The sequence below is a fragment of the Caenorhabditis briggsae genome (genome assembly GCF_000004555.2).
Source record: "Caenorhabditis briggsae complete genome, chrX, whole genome shotgun sequence".
NCBI classification, from domain to species: Eukaryota; Metazoa; Nematoda; class Chromadorea; order Rhabditida; family Rhabditidae; genus Caenorhabditis; species Caenorhabditis briggsae.
In genome coordinates, this window is record NC_013491.2 from 7245888 (window position 1) to 7262600 (window position 16713).

The following is a 16713-nucleotide window of genomic DNA, read 5'->3' on the forward strand; positions in this document are numbered from 1 at the left end:
GAAAATTTACGCCGAATCTAAGATTTTAAAGATGATTTTAAAGAGAAGAGAATTTCTGATATTCTGAAGTTTTGAAACTATGAAACTCAAGAATTGCGAAATTACTAGGAGTAGAAGGTTCGAAATTTCAAAACTCTGATATTCTAGAATTATGAAATTTCTGAGATTATAAAATTTTTGAGATTTTGAAATCCTCAATTTTCAAAATACTGAAATTTTGAAGTTACTGTAAATTTAAAGATTCTGATATTCTGTATAAACTGTAAAATAACAATTTCATTCAAAAAACAATGCAAACACATAAAATCTTTATCCAATCTGATTCGACTGTCTTGTGACCAATTAAAAATATATTTGTTCAAAATCCTCCATCACCTCCTGGTCCCTTGAACATCAATTCCTCCATGCAATTGCGATCCTCTGCTTTTGACCTCCAGACATCTTGACACCTCTCTCTCCGCACAGAGTATCCTATCCTTCTTCTATCCTAGTCACAAACTCATGAACATTGGCCATCTGCTCAATTGCTGTGCCATCTAGCAAGATTCTTCCCGAAGACGGTTGGTAGTACTGTTGAAGCAGGAAGATTTTCCATTTCCACTGTTGCCAACGAGAGCAACGGTTTCCAATTCCATCGAGGACATTTGAAGATGGTCGGGTGGAGTAGGCAAACTCGACGTCGTCAAATACAATCTGGCCGAGCAATGGATGGGTTTCTAATATCACTGAACGTCTGAAATAAAAATACGTTACAACAGTTAATTTTTTTGTTAGAGGAGTAATAGTCCAGAGTCAGATCGGAATATCCAAAATTTCGGAATTTCAGAATTATAGAATTTCAGATTTTTGGAATTTTCGTAACTTCAGAATTCATAAAATCTTCAGAATTTCCGAATCTCAGAATTACGGAATCTCAAATTTCCAGAATTTCTAAATTTCCGAATTTCAAAACTTTGAAACTTCAGAAATTCAAATTTTTGAATTTTTGAGTGTTCAAATTTCGAAATCGCAGAATTGCGGAAATTTTGAAATTCTCAATTTCGGAATATGAAACTTTCAGAATTTCAGAAGTTCAGAGTTTTTAATCATTTTTTGAAAATGATGCTTTTTCTCTTACAATAATCTCACCTTCTTTGAAAACTCCATCGTGTAAATTTCGAAATAATCAGTAAAAATCAATAGAATTCAGGAAGTAGCCATAGTTGTGTAGAAAAATGAATGATTTACGCTTCGTAGGAGAGAGGTCACTGGGAAGCGAGGGGTGAGAGACGCAGATATTTTATCACTCAAAAAGGAAATAGAACGCTGGGATGAGAGACGGAGCTATGTTTGTTTTATTCACGGTCAGCTATATGATTTTTTAGCGTTTTCTTGGTGCTGCAGGGACGCAGAATAGAGAGCTTTTTTCTAAAGTCCTCAAGAAATAGGTTCTGACTTGTTCGAAGTATCTGTAAGTTTCGAAGTATGTAAACAAAAGCAGGGCTTCAAGGTTGTGATTGACAACGTTTTAGTTGCATTAAAAGACGCATATCTAAAAAACTAAGAAAGCTACCAAAAAATTGTTCACTAAAAAATGAGTGGATTTTCAAAGACTTTGTTTGTGATTGACAACCTATCGGTAGTATAAAATTTTATTCACGTCCAATAAAATTATTTCATCAATAATTGATGATAGAATATAATTCGTCACTTCCTGGAATGAAGAACATGATATGCAAATTTTGAATTCTCACAATCTCACGAGTTTCCTCTTGGTCTTCTTCTTCTTCATCTTCTTCTACCGATACTTCTTCATCTTCATCTTCATCATCTTCTTCTTCATCTTCTTCTTCCGATACTTCTTCATCTTCTTCTACCAATTTTTCTTCATCGTCTTCTTCGTCTTCTTCTTATTCTTCATCTTCTTCCGATACTTCTTCATCTTCTTCTACCGATTTTTCTTGACCTTCTGCTTCTTATTCATCATCATGTTCTTATTCATTATCACAATCCAATATGAAAAAGTTCTCGTTTTCTCCGAAATTGAAAAGCGGTGCAGATTTGGGAAAAATCTCGTTTATCCACAACTTCAAGAAGCGATTCAAATCCCGTAGCGATCTTTTATCTCTTCAACATTCAGTGATAGAAAAATCCAATTTCAGATTTTGACCAGATTGGATATACAATTTTTTCAAATTCAAAAATGAATATCTTCTTATCTTCATCGGATCTCTCAATTCTACATCAGTTGATGAAGTCTTTCAACGAAGTTACTCCACCATTGAATGAGCTTTCTTTGAAACAATTGAGTCAGCAATTCTGAAATGAAATTTAAAATCTATACGAATTTTTGAGAGAAACGAACACTGAGAATGGGCAAAAATTGTCTCAAAGTCCAAATTCAGGGAAACATTAAGAGCTTCAAAAATGCAAGAAGACGAAAAGAAAGCATCTTGAAACTTTGCCACAATATCACCAAGTCAAAATACCGCATCTGGTATAAATTTTAAGAAAATTGATTGATTGGGTAATGTTTAGGTGCCCCTACATGGTGAAAACTCATTTTTCGAATTTTTGAAATTCTTAACAAAATTTAGAAAACCAGAGTTCAAAAGAATTCGTAGAAACCAAGCCATTCGGACTTAATTTTCTTCATTTTCCGATTCAGATCGTTTCAAAAATTTTAATTTTTGAGAAAAAGTTATTGGGTTTCTTTTCTAAAAAAACACATTTTCCAAAACTAGTTTGACTCACCTTAAAATCTTGATCATGTGACAAAAAATAATATGTGGAACATAAAGTAGATTACAGTGTGTAGGAATAGGGAAAAAAGGATTTTCAAGAAAATCAATGGGAATAGATTCCCGACGTCCATACAGAAGGACGTCTGGGAATCTATTAGGGGAAAGAAGAGACTGAATACTAATGCTTGGTATTTGAGGGTTCATATAGGCAGAGTTAGGGGCGGAGTCTTCACCCCTGTCTTCACCGTTCCACAGATTTATAGTGTAATTGTGATTTTACAATCACACTTATGGTCTTACGACTGTATTCTTTTGACTAATCTGAACGGAAATAGATAAGTACCAGCGGAAAATTCGCGGCGTAGCCCCACTGGTATTCACTTCTGGTTCATCCTCAAAGGTTGAGGGGTTATTGGAGAATCGAATTTATATTTGTTTTATTAGTAAAACAACTGAATTTCAACAACAAAAAAACGGAAAATCTTATAGGACAATGATACAAAAAAACATTAGAAGCAAGAATAAAAATAAGATGAGCATAGAAAAGGTATTTTAGATAGTCCTAGAATGTCCTGAAAAGTTCAAAAACGTTCCAGAAAGTAGTAGAAAGTTGTAGAATACTGAGAGTGTATCCATATTTTATGGTATTTCAAATTCTTGCCAAAACTTTTTCTGAATTTCCGCCAAAATAATTTATTGAAATTCCTCCAAATTATTTTGAATTCCCGTCAAATTATTTTTTGATTTCCCGCCCAAATTATTTTTTTGATTCCCCGCCAAAATTCTTTTTTTTTTGAATTCCTGCCAAAATTCTTTTTTTGAATTCTTGCCATAATTATTTTTTTTGAATTCCCGCCAAAATTCTTTTTTTTCGAATTCCCGCCAAAATTCTTTTTTTTTAAATTCCCGTCAAACATTTTTTTGAGTTTCCTCCAAAATATATATTTTTTAATTTCTGATAAAAATTCTTTTTTGAGTTCGCACCAAATTTTTTTTTAAATCCCCGCCAAAATATTATTTTTTTTCTGAATTTCCGCCAAAATAATTTATCTAAATTCCTCCAAATTATTTTGAATTCCCGTCAAATTATTTTTTGAATTCCCGCCCAAATTATTTTTTTGATTCCCCGCCAAAATTCTTTTTTTTTGAATTCCCGCCAAAATACTATTTTTTTTGAATTCCCGCCAAAAAATATTTTTTAAATTTCCGATAAAAATTATTTTTTGAACTTGCGCCCAAATTATTTTTTTGATTCCCCGCCAAAATTCTTTTTTTTTCGAATTCCCGCCAAAATTCTTTTTTTAAAATTCCCCTCAAACATTTTTTGAGTTTCCTCCAAAATATATATTTTTTTAATTTCTGATAAAAATTCTTTTTTGAGTTCGCACCAAAATTTTTTTTTTAGAATCCCTGCCAAAATATTTTTTTTTTGAATTTCCGCCAAAATTCTTTTTTTGAATTCCCGCCAGAATAATAATAATATATTTATTTGCAATGCATGGGGGAAATCGATAGATAATTTGGCAAGAAATGGGACCTGTACAAATAAAAAAGTAAAATGACCAGACGGACCGACTAGAGTCCTGTAGGTCAAGTGGGAGGGATCAGAATATCATAAGGAATCGCTCCTACTCGCTTAGCAAACGCCACCGGACTGAGCTTAGAATTTATCACCAAGTTTCTGTGAAGGAAGCAGTCAAAGTATTGACCGTTGATTTTGAACAAATACGGGGCTCTGTTAGAATGGCTGAGAAGAATGTAGGACGACATAGAGGGAAAATGGTATGAGTTTATAACAATTTTGTGATAGGTACGAAGAACTAGAAGGGTGCGGCGATGAAGGGTGGTTAGCATAGAGAACTGGGATAGGCGATCGGTGTATGAATTGAAGGGCATATTACATCTCTGGAAGACTTTTCTGGTGAAATAACGAAGAGGAGATTCTAGTTTATTGCAAGTGAGGCATTGGATGGATCGAAAAGTTCACAACCGTATTCGAGGACCGGTCTAATGTAGGTGTCGAAGAGACGGAAATATAAACAAGGGTTTTTCGATTGGAACGTTTTCGGTATTTGGCGGGACTTGAGTTTAGCAGAGTAGGCAATAAGATTGATGTGTTTGTCGAATTGAAGTTGATCATCAACTAGTATACCTAGGTCCTTGAATGAGCGATGCGGAGTAATGGGGGAACCCTTAATAAAATAAACTGTCTTAGGATTGCGTTTACCATAATGCATAACGGCCGTCTTATTTTCGGCTAGTTTGAGTCTCCAGATGTCACACCAGTGCTCGACGATTTCGATACTTCTCTGCATATCCAATGGGTCGGAACCGGTTATTTTTAGGTCGTCGGCGAACGCCGTGACATGAACATTGGGAAGAAAGAGGCCGAGTAACTCGTTAATGTAGATCAGAAACAAAAAAGGGCCAGTGACACTTCCTTGGGGGACTCCGGATTTGACAACAATCTCGCTGGTTGACATTAGGCCATTAACCTTGACGTTGGATGTGCGGTTGCTGAGAAAGCACTCGAACCAATCGCAGCATTGTTCATCAATACCTATTCGCCTCATTTTCAGCAGCAAGAGATTGTGTGGGACAGTGTCGAATGCTTTGCGAAAATCAAAGTAAATAACATCTACGAATTGTTGCTTATTTGCTAAGGTTTTCTGTATTCTGGAAGTGGACTCAAGGACAGCTAAAACACAGGATCGCTTACTGACGAATCCGTACTGATTCGGAGAAATACTCGGACCGATAACACGTTTTAGCTCTTCAAGGACTAATCTTTCGAAGAGTCTGGAAAGTGCATGAGTGAGCGTTATGGGTCTGTAGTTATGTTATTAGCGTCATATTTGGATCCCGTCTTGAATATTGGACTAACAACCGAGTGCTTCCAGATCTCAGGAAATTTGGCGGAGGAGAAGGATTCTTGGAAGATGAGCGAAAGAGGGATGGTTATCGCATCACTGCACTTTTTGATTACAAGGAAGTTGATAAAATCCGGGGAGAAGCCGACTTTCGAGGGTAGAGAACCGATGTGCTTTGCAATATTTAGAGGAGAGAAATCAGGACGGACGGCAAAGGGAGCGATTGCAGGGAGGGCGGTGAAAGAAGGGCTTGGGGGCGAGAAGGCCTCTTGGAAGACGGTTTCCTCCAAAATATATATTTTTAATTTCTGATAAAAATTCTTTTTTGAGTTCGCGCCAAAATTCTTTTTTTTAGAATCCCCGCCAAAATATTTTTTTTTTTTGAATTTCCGCCAAAATTATTTTTATTTTGAATTCCCGTCAAACATTTTTTGAGTTTCCTCCAAAATATATTTTTTTGAATTCCTAGCAAAATATATTTTTTTGAATTTACGCCAAAATTCTTTTTTAGAATTCCCGCCAACATATTTTTTTTGAATTCTCGCCATTTTTTGTTGAATTCCCGCCAAAAAATATTTTTTAAATTTCCGATAAAAATTCTTTTTTGAACTTGCGCCCAAATTATTTTTTTGATTCCCCGCCAAAATTCTTTTTTTTTTTTTGAATTCCCGCCAAAATCCTTTTTAGAATTTTTGCCATAATTATTTTTTTCAGAATTCCCGCCAAAATATTATTTTTTTTTTGAATTCCCGCCAAAATATATTTGTTAAATTTCCGATAAAAATTCTTTTTTGAACTTGCGCCCAAATTATTTTTTTGATTCCCCGCCAAAATTCTTTTTTTTTTTTTGAATTCCCGCCAAAATCCTTTTTAGAATTTTTGCCATAATTATTTTTTTCAGAATTCCCGCCAAAATATTATTTTTTTTTTGAATTCCCGCCAAAAAATATTTTTTAAATTTCCGATAAAAATTCTTTTTTGAACTTGCGCCCAAATTATTTTTTTGATTCCCCGCCAAAATTCTTTTTTTTTTGAATTCCCGCCAAAATCCTTTTTAGAATTTTTGCCATAATTATTTTTTTCAGAATTCCCGCCAAAATATTATTTTTTTTTTGAATTCCCGCCAAAAAATATTTTTTAAATTTCCGATAAAAATTCTTTTTTGAACTTGCGCCCAAATTATTTTTTTGATTCCCCGCCAAAATTCTTTTTTTTTTTTTGAATTCCCGCCAAAATCCTTTTTAGAATTTTTGCCATAATTATTTTTTTCAGAATTCCCGCCAAAATATTATTTTTTTTTTGAATTCCCGCCAAAATATATTTGTTAAATTTCCGATAAAAATTCTTTTTTGAATTCGCGCCAAATTTTTTTTTGAATTCCCGCCGAAATTCTTTTTTTTTTTTGAATTCCCGCCAAAATTCTTTTTTTTTCGAATTCCCGCCTAAATTCTTTTTTTTTAAATTCCCCTCAAACATTTTTTGAGTTTCCTCCAAAATATTTTTTTGAATTCCTAGCAAAATATATTTTTTTGAATTTACGCCAAAATTCTTTTTTAGAATTCCCGCCAACATATTTTTTTTGAATTCTCGCCATTTTTTGTTGAATTCCCGCCAAAAATTTTTCCGAATTTCCTCCAAAATATTTTTTTGAATTCCCTCCAAAATATCTTTTTTAAATTTCTGGTAAAAATTCTTTTTTGAATTCCCGCCAAAATATCTTTTTTGAATTCGAGATTCCGTTCATAAAACTTTCTAGAACGTTCTCGATTCTTCTAGAATTTTCTAGAGTATGAGATTTCCCATTGCTGGTATCTACGGTTATTCTGTACGAAAAATTCTGAAATTTCACAGGCTTAGTCCCCCCCCCCCCCACTAGGTGTCCCAAAGGTTCTTCGATGCAAGTCAGGGCTCATTTGGTCCAGTATTGGCATTTTTAGAATTTTTCGGTTACTGTAGCTACCGTAATCCTACAGTAATCTGGTCATATAAATATACGAAATTGAAGCGCTCAAGTGATCATGGGTAGTCCCCAAAAATGAAAACAAACGGTCCAGAATGGAAAAAGTTATTCAAGGGAGAACGCCGGACGGACGGACACACAAACAGAACTATTCCTTTAGTAAGGAGAAGATTGTCCCAGGAGAAATACCTATTTTGAAGAGGTAAAGAGGGGAACAATAGAGTGTACATAACTGAAGATAATAAAAATTTCATGGTGTGCATACACTCAACTGTGATTCTGGGAATAAGAATGATGTGACGGATGGAATATGATGTGCAGCTTTTGAATACTTTTTGAAAATGATGATTTTAGCAATAACATCTTTTTTTTAATCCAGTGCTTTTGAAAATAATTATGAAAAGAATTTATGCCACAAAAACTCAGGAATTAGCAATTGTTGTGTAGAAATATCAATAATTTAAGCTGGACAGAAGAGAGGGCACTGGATTTTTTCTTCTATGTGGCAGCTTTCCAGAGGAACTCATCGAAAAGCACGGAAGCGTGTGAAAAATTATGCGGCATCAGAGATTTTGAAATTCTGAAACTCTCAAGCTACTGTGAACTCAGAGATTCCCAGTTTCTTGACGTTCTGAAGTTCTGACTATACTCTATCGGTCGGAGTGGTCTTCCCAAACTGAATAGAATCTGATACTGAATTATCTAAAAATTTCAGAAAAAAACTGGAAATCTGGCCAAAATCTTATCAACAATTTTATTTTAAAAATGCAAGCACATAAAATCCTCATCCAATCAGATTCCAGCCGAGGACGAACGAGATCTCTGGCGATTCTTCTGACCTCCCGACATCTTGACACCTCTTTCCCCATACAGAGCATCCTATCCATCTTCTATCCTAGTCACAAACTCATGAACGTTTGCCATCTGCTCAATTGATGTTCCATCTAGCGATTTTATTCTCGAAGACGGTTGGTAGTACTGTTGAAGCAGATTTGCAAGTGTAGGTTTTCAATTTCCACTGTGATCAACCAGGCAACGGTTTTTTCCTGGCTTCAGAGACAAACTGATTTCGTTGAAGACATTCGCAGATGGATATATTGTTGAACGTCTGAAATGAAAATTCGTTGAAAAAATGAACTTTTTCACAATTAGAGGAATATTAATCTAAAGGTAGATCCTAATTTTTAGATTTTCGAGATTCTAGAATTTCAGAATTGGAAAACTTTCAAAATTTCCCATGTTCAAATTTTGAAGTTTCAGAAATTCGTTATCACAGAATTTCAAAAACTCTGAATCTTCAAAATTTCGAAATATCAGAAAGTCAGAAATTCTGAATACATACAAAATTTCAAAATTTGAAACTTTCAGAATTTAAGAATTCCATTAATTTCGAATCACTTTTTCGAAATAATGGTTTTTCTATAACAATAACCTCACTTTTTTGAAATTTCAGAAATAATCAGTAAAAATCAATAGAATTGAGGCCAAAAAATCAGGAAGTGGCCATAGTTGTGTAGAAAAATGAATGATTGACGCTTCGTAGGAGAGAGGTCACTGTGAAGCTATAGATAAAAGACGCAGGTATTTGATCACTCAAAAAAGTAAGATAGAACGCTGTGAGTGAAGACAGAGCTACGTTTGTTTTATTCATGGTCAGCTATATGATTTTTGCATTTTCTTGGTGCTACAGAGACGCAGAATAAAAATTTTTTGTTTTGAATTCCTCGAAAAATGGTTTGAAATTGTTCGAATCATCTATTTTTTATGTTGTTTTTTCAGATCTGATCCGGCACATACTTCAATTGATAATAATTTATAAAAGCTGAATAACATGTTATTTTCTGAACGAATCATTGTTCTCAATCCAAATCCATACTTTTTATCGTTTCTTCACAAGATTCTATCGTGAACATTAAAGTTTCCGGATAAGCGATGGGATATCTCACTGTGATCGGTATTAGATGTACTGATATTGTACGGAACAAATAAAAAAAAAGGAATATGGCATGATTATAGCGCACGGCCTACGAAATACAAACATATTGAATACAAATCTACTAAATACAAGCCTACTAAATACAATCAACCAGATTGAATATTGTATCCAGGATTCAAAAAACTTACAATTCTTCCTACATTTTCATTTTTCCAGTTCTGTTTTAAGAAAACAGTCAATGGCGCAAGTTGAAAACCTTTGGTCAAAAGTTAGAGGCAATCATCAAACTTTCAGAGAACCAAAATCTCTGAAAATTTTCATCAGGTATTAAATCAAACATTGTTCTATTCTGCTTCGATGTTTCTGATCTATGTAGAGATATGAACTTATCTACCAAGTGTTCCTCATATTCATCCAAATTTCGGTGTTTGCCAAATCAATTTTTGAGTCTGATTATCATGAAGAAACACCCTGAAAGCCTTTATTCTTGAGTTCAAAAACAATTTTTCATTCAAAGTAAATCTGAAAAATTGTTATAAATCCTCATTATTGAATCAAAAATATAGGGAAATGCTGTGTGAAAAATGGGACATTCACCACCAGAAAAAAACAGAAGTGTTGTGAGATCAACAGAACCTTTGTGCTAGGTACCATGTGAAAGACTTTGGGAGATCTGAATTGCCCAAATTTTTATTTCTTCTCATAACAATTTTTTCGCTCTGAACTTTTGAGAAAAATAGAGGCGTGGAAATCAGCATATTGTTGTATCTGTGAAATCATAATTTTTATGGATGTTGTTGGTTACTTGATGCATTTCGATTCGATTATTAAGTTTGTTTGCTTGTCATTTCATTAAATTTTATTAATTTCGTATTCTTCATCAAGTAGAGCATTTTTTCTCCTCGATTTCTGGAGAATTTCCTGGTTCGTCTAGTCAACGTTTTTGGGCTATTGCTCATCTGATTCCTTTTCCTAGATTTTGTTTCGAACGATCTTTACAATAACCCAAGGGTCGAAATAACAAAATTAAAACGTTTTGGCTGTCTGTTGTGACGAAATTAAAGAAAAACTGAAAACAAATTTTTGATTAAAAATAGAACATGATCACCAAAGTTTCCAGATAAAAAAAATGGATATCTCGCTCTAATCCGAATAAATCTAACTGATGTCAGACGCCCTTATTAGTCGGATTAATCTTATTCTTGTGTTCAACCCACATTCTCTTTGATCCGAATGTTTGGTGCAAGATCAGTAAAAATTCGTTTCGCAAAATTTGCAGCTGTTGAGAAAGTTCAACTAGATTATCAAGTCCGGCAGTGCTGAAAACCGGAAACTCTAAAAATCCATTCTAATATCCGGAATAGCAGAGTGATCCGCAATAAATTTCCGGAGATTGACATTCAACTGAACGACTCTGCCGGAAATATAGGTTCAGAACTTTTGTTCTCCTCAAACTTCATGTTTTTTTGAAAAATAAACCGAAACGATTTTCTGGCTTCCGTTAATTCAGGTCTGTCAGATGTCAAGCACACAGGGCGATGCTCAGCCACTCGGGTTTTATTGCCAATTAAGAAAATATTCATGGAAGAAATGAAATAGGGCTTTAAAGAAAAAAAACAATCTCACAGAAAATTGAAAAAGTCCTGGGAAAATACAGTGCGGTCAATATCCTTAGGACCCCCCTCGACTTTGGCGGTTCCAGGAGAACGAGGAAAGATATCAAAAATTTGTAAACGTCATTCGATTCAAAATAAAAAGAAACCCTAAATGGACGAACTTTCATGATTTTACCACTTTCCGTATAAGAGTACCATCAAAAAGACCTATTTCTGGCCTGGAAATTTCGAAATCTTGTTCACTTTTTGTTGAATCTTTGCTTTTAAACATCCAGTATTCTGTTTCTTGGTAGATCTTCATAAATATCTCAAAGAACTTTCATAATTTGTCAACTTTCCAAATTTTAACTTTTTTTCAATTTTTCTTAATTTTAGAGAAGTAACCCAATATCTGGAACAACACAGTGTCTGTACACAATCAAGGACCTGTCTGCGCTCATAGTACCTATATTAGCTTCTCAACAACATATTCGGTATGTTCTATGACTGTTATCTTCGAATAGTTCAAATTTTTTGACAAATTGGGTCACTTTTACAAAAATACCCAAATCTTAGGAAAAATTAGAAAAAAATGAAAATTTGGAAAGCGGACAAATTATGAAAATTCTTCGAGATACTTATGACGATGTACCAAAAAAGGACGAAACTAACAGTTATTTTCAGATTGGCAGTGAAAATTCTACAAAAATGATCAAAATTTCGAAAATTCCAGGGGGTTCATAGATATTGACCGGTCAGAAATAGGTCTTTTTGATGGTACTCTTATACGGAAAGTGGTAAATTATGAAAGTTTGTCTCCAAGGATTTCTTTTTATTTTGTATCGAATGGCGTTTATAGATTTTTGATATTTCTCCTCCTTCCCCTGGAACCGCCAAAATCGAAGGGGTCTTAAAGATATTGAGCGCACTGTAGTTCAAAATTTTAATTTAGCGTTATTATTTCTAAGGTGCCTCGTTTGAAAAAAACGTGACAAACTCGAAGACAAATGTTGAATAAAAAGAAATCCCATTTTTATAAACACCCGCTTGACAAAAGAGATTATTGTTGCAGAAATTTTTTGATTTTTAGAAAACTTCCCATCATCCGAGCTTTAGCTCAAAATTTAGTTCTCGTGAAAAAATATTTTATTAATTTAACAATTTAATACTGTATACTTCATACAATTGCAACAACCAACAATGCGTTCAAAAAACTAAAAGCTATTTGACAAACTCGTTGACATTTTCCAGTAGTGTACAGTCTTCATGAAACGTTCGAAATCAGTGTGTGCTGAAAGAAATGCATTGTGGTCTATATATTCACCGACGAGCCATTTCCATTTTCTTTTCCATCTCAAAACATTCATCTCGATAATGTAAATGCTCCCTTGGGATAAAATCTCTCAAATCTCAATGTTTCCTTGATCTTCCTGCCCTTTCTCAGCTTATGCCTGGATAATGAATTTTCATTTTTCCTCTACCACCTCTTCGTTTTCATTTTTAAATCAGAGATTTTCATCTTTCTTGTCGCTCCACCTCTTTTCCTCTATCTTTCGACTAAAACATGCTCCGCCCATTTTTTGCCTCCCTTTAAGAACAGCGTTTTGAGTACTATTCTTCATCATTGTGAGCCAGTTACATTCTTCAGAGAACTCCCTTTCACTTCTCCTTCTCCAACCTCTCACCATGTTCTCTAAAACTGCTATGCTTCTCACTTGCACGGCTATTGCCATCTCGAGCTTCAGTGTCCGCCCATTGGCAAAGAACACTGTTCAAGATGCTCATGAGCAGCTTACCAGGAAAATCCGGTGTTGGGAGCCAATTGAGGAGAACATTGCTGGAAACCACTTCTCCGGAGAGCACTGACTGAGCGAGCCAATCTATGAGCTCTGCTCCTACATGCCGAACCCAAAGGATTTCAACAAAGGGTATGTCAACGGCGTCGACATGGATTCTGACGACTACACCAACGTCCTCAGCTTCTTCCACCTCACACATCCCAGACTTGCCATGCTCAACGTCTGCCTTCAAGAGGTAAGTTACAGAAATTTGCTCCAGAAAAAAGATCTCATTTGTTCATTTTCAGGCTTTCCAGTTCCACGCTGCCGGACGTCCATCCCAGATTTCCATTCGTTGCCTGTGCAAAAGAGATGGCTGCAACTTACCAGAGGGATTCACCACGTTCCTCGATTTCAACAAGCCCAATGCCAGAGACGTCTTTCTAAAGGAACCCCCATTCTTCAAAGTTTTTTCCCCATTCAATGATGCTCCCCCAGTTCTTGCTTTCACATGTTTGAATACACCTTTCCCGTTCATTAAACCTTCTCTAAAGTGTTTTTCTTCCGACACCGTGATAACACTCGAATCAAATAAAAATGTGAAAGTTAACTTCAAAAACTGTTTTTTAATGGAAAGTTGATTTACATTTAGATTTTTCCTGAGCTCAGGATCAGATCCTGTGATCGGGTGAAATTTGTTTCAGAACAGCTATTCCTTTCAGAATAGGAAATACATAGCTTAGAAAATTGTGACTACAGAAATTCAGTATTATTTGTCTTTAAAAGCATACTTGTAAAGGGCAGGGCTTTTTCCCGAATTTCAGAGGCCCGGCCCGGCAAGCCTGTCATTTCACAAGTTTTGAAATTTTCAAAAAACACATAAGGCGGGACCCTTATGTGATTTTTTTCGATCAAACATTTTTTCGAGTTTTTTTTTTGATATTTTTTGATCAAATAGACAAACAATCCAAAAACACAAAAATTAATGGAGAAAATTGTATTGAGAGCTCAAAATTTCGCTTAAAATGACGAACTTTTTGCTACCGGGCCCGGGCCTTGAAAATTTCCTCAGGCCCTGCTCGGGCCCGGGATTTTACAAGTATGTTTAAAAGTGTGCGAAATTGAGAAAAATTGTACTAGAATAAGAAGGAGGAGGGGGGGGGGACGTCTGTCAGCAGCCATTTTCTGATTTTATCAAGTCGAGTATCATTCTGGAGTAAAATCCACTAGAATACAAAAAAAAACAAAATTCTTGGCTGAATAGATGTGATCAGATTTTTTGTATTGTGAAAATCTAAACAAACCAGTCAGATCTTCAGAATTTTCAGAAATTAAGGGAACTGTGTATCATAAATTGGTCATTTTCAGAAGTTGTGGTTCAGATTTCGAGTGCGTTTAAATTTTAGAGAGCCTTAGACAGAAATATCTCGGCTGAAACTGTCGAGCGGATTTCAAAATTTTCAGCGGTATCAAGATAGGCTATCTTTGACCTATCCTGAAATTTCTTCAAAATACAAGTTGACAAAGTGTTGTGATTCCCTTGTGAAGTCTACGTGTGCTTTGCAATGTGTCTTTTCCAGAATAAGTGGAAAAGTCAAACTCGAGAAGAGAACCCAAGACATCATCTGACATCCGGTGAAGTGGAATGTAAAGTCTATTTTAAGAATGCGAACTTCTTTTAGAGCTTTGCTATCGATGTTTTCTCCAACATTTGTTGAGAAGTTTGTTAATTTTGTCGACAATGGAACAAACCGTCGGAGTTCCTGTACCGAATACTGACGAAAGCTTATTTCTTTGAGACGTTCCCTTCGGTTGAACAACAAATTAAATATTTGATTAGACAGTCCTAGAATTTCATAATTCAAATAATATTCAAAAATTGCAGCTTTCAACAAAAACTTTTTCCAGCGCCAAAACTTTCAATTTAATTAAAAAGTGTCCTGAAACATTTTTCAAGGAAAAGCAGAACAAGCAAGAATATGAATCATTCGGGGCGTTTATTAACATCATGTAGAAAATAGGAATATAAAAAATAAGGGTTTTGAATAGGGAGATCTTTTCAAAGGGACGATACTGGAGAATGTGGTTGGAGAACTAGAGAAAGAGAGGAACAAAGCGTGGGTGTTCTGAATGATCACATAAAATTTGAAAGGGAAAGAAAAACCAATAAATCAGTTAATCACATTCTTCCTCAATTGATCGAATCTATAAGACGGTGATCCATTCAATCTTCTGTCCAGTTCGACCAAGTAAAACAGAACCGTTCTCTGGATGAGAACTTTTTCTTCTTGCTCTTGACAGCTGAGGAGTGGCTGGAGAATCGTGTCTCGAAGGATTCGATCGTTCTCATCAAATTCTTCGGGGTACTCCATGGTTTGCGCTGTCTGCAGCTCCTGAAAGTTTATCATCTTCATAATAAATCAACTAGCTGGTGCGCCTTTGGCGCGATTTAATATCGCATTGAAAAATAAATATAAATAAGCGTGAACTTTTAAGAAAGAGTGAGGGGCAAAGCGAATCAGTAAAAAGGAGGTTATGGGTACGAACCTCGCCTCAGGTCCCGGCGAGTAATCCATTTTTTTCCTTGACTTCTTCCAAAGATCCCTTCTTTGACAACACCATTCCAGTTTCATTATCCACTCCTTCCACATCAAAATCCTCATCTAATGTTTGAGTCACATTATCTTTCATATCCTTTGCATTCATGTGTTTCTTGATGAAGACAGCAGTGAAGACTCTGCCCCCGACTCTGCCTATATAAACCCTCAGGTAGCAACCATTAGTATTCAGTCTTCTCTTTCCCCCTATAGATTCCCAGACGTCCTTCTGTATGGATGTCGGGTATCTATTCCCATTGATTTTTTTGAAACTTCCTATTCTGTTTTCATTCCTATTCTGAAATATTCTATAAACTCCGATTTCCACGTATTCTTCTACGTCACATGATTGAGATTTTAAGGTGAGTCAGCAAAATACGTTTGGATAATGCGCTACTTAGAAACCCAAAAAATCAGTTCATAACCTAGAAAACCCAAAAATTAGATCGTAAACTAGAAAATCCATAAAAAATTAAGTCATGGCCTAGAAAATACAACAATTTCATAAATTCAAAAAATGAAGTTTCACCTAACTCGTAATCCGTGCCTTCCCGGGCTTTCGCGGGCACTGTCATAGTTTTTTTCAGAGTTAATATTTTTAAACCTACATTTGATATGATAGAACTTGGTGAGTACTACAAAATGATACTATTTGGAAAACTGTATTTTGTCTTGGAACAAAGTTACTGGCCATAAAGTGCCTTTGCCCGGATGTGCCGGGCCGTGCCTGCTTTTTTTTGTTCTATTTCGTCTGTGACTCCGTTCATGGAAGGCCCGGATTACGAGTATGGTGAAACCTCATTTTTCGAATTTATTAAAATTTTAAAAAAATTTAGAAAAGAGCTTAAGAGAGTTTAAACCATTTTTCGAGGAATTCAAAACAAAAACTTTCTATTCTGCGTCTCTGTAGCACCAAGAAAATGCAAAAATCATATAGCTGACCGTGAATAAAACAAACATAGCTGCGTCTCCACTCCCAGCGTTCTATCTTACTTTTTGAGTGATCAAATATCTGCGTCTCTTATCTCTAGCTTCACAGTGTCCCCTCCTCTACCCAGCGGCAATCATTCATTTTTCTACGCAACTATGGCTACTTTCTGATTTTTGTGGCCTCGATTCTATTGATTTTTACTGATTGTTTCTGAAATCATTGCAAAGGTGAGATTATTGTTGAAGAAAAATTAATATATTCAAAAACTGATTTGAAAAAGTTGTAAAACTAAAAATCTGAATTTCTAAAACTTTGAAATTTTG

At 35.1% G+C, this 16713-nt stretch overlaps 3 protein-coding genes across 3 annotated transcripts; 1 reads left to right on the forward strand and 2 right to left on the reverse strand.

The window, feature by feature from the left end:
* Positions 1-13014: 13014 nt before the first annotated feature.
* Positions 13015-13309, forward strand: CBG17144 (the record flags this gene model as incomplete). The annotated part of the gene is made up of 2 exons (XM_002644129.2): positions 13015-13118; positions 13171-13309. 2 exons carry the CDS (start codon positions 13015-13017, stop codon positions 13307-13309), a joined length of 243 nt encoding a protein of 80 aa, XP_002644175.2.
* A 1724-nt stretch (positions 13310-15033) lies between these two features.
* CBG17143 lies at positions 15034-15276 on the reverse strand (the record flags this gene model as incomplete). Its single annotated transcript, XM_002644128.2, has 1 exon — positions 15034-15276. The coding sequence occupies one exon, from the start codon at positions 15274-15276 to the stop codon at positions 15034-15036; it is 243 nt and encodes an 80-aa protein (XP_002644174.2).
* A 139-nt stretch (positions 15277-15415) lies between these two features.
* On the reverse strand, positions 15416-15754 carry CBG17142 (the record flags this gene model as incomplete). The annotated part of the gene is made up of 1 exon (XM_002644127.1): positions 15416-15754. A coding segment is annotated over one exon (339 nt), but the record flags the coding sequence as incomplete, so codon positions are not given.
* Positions 15755-16713: the final 959 nt, after the last annotated feature.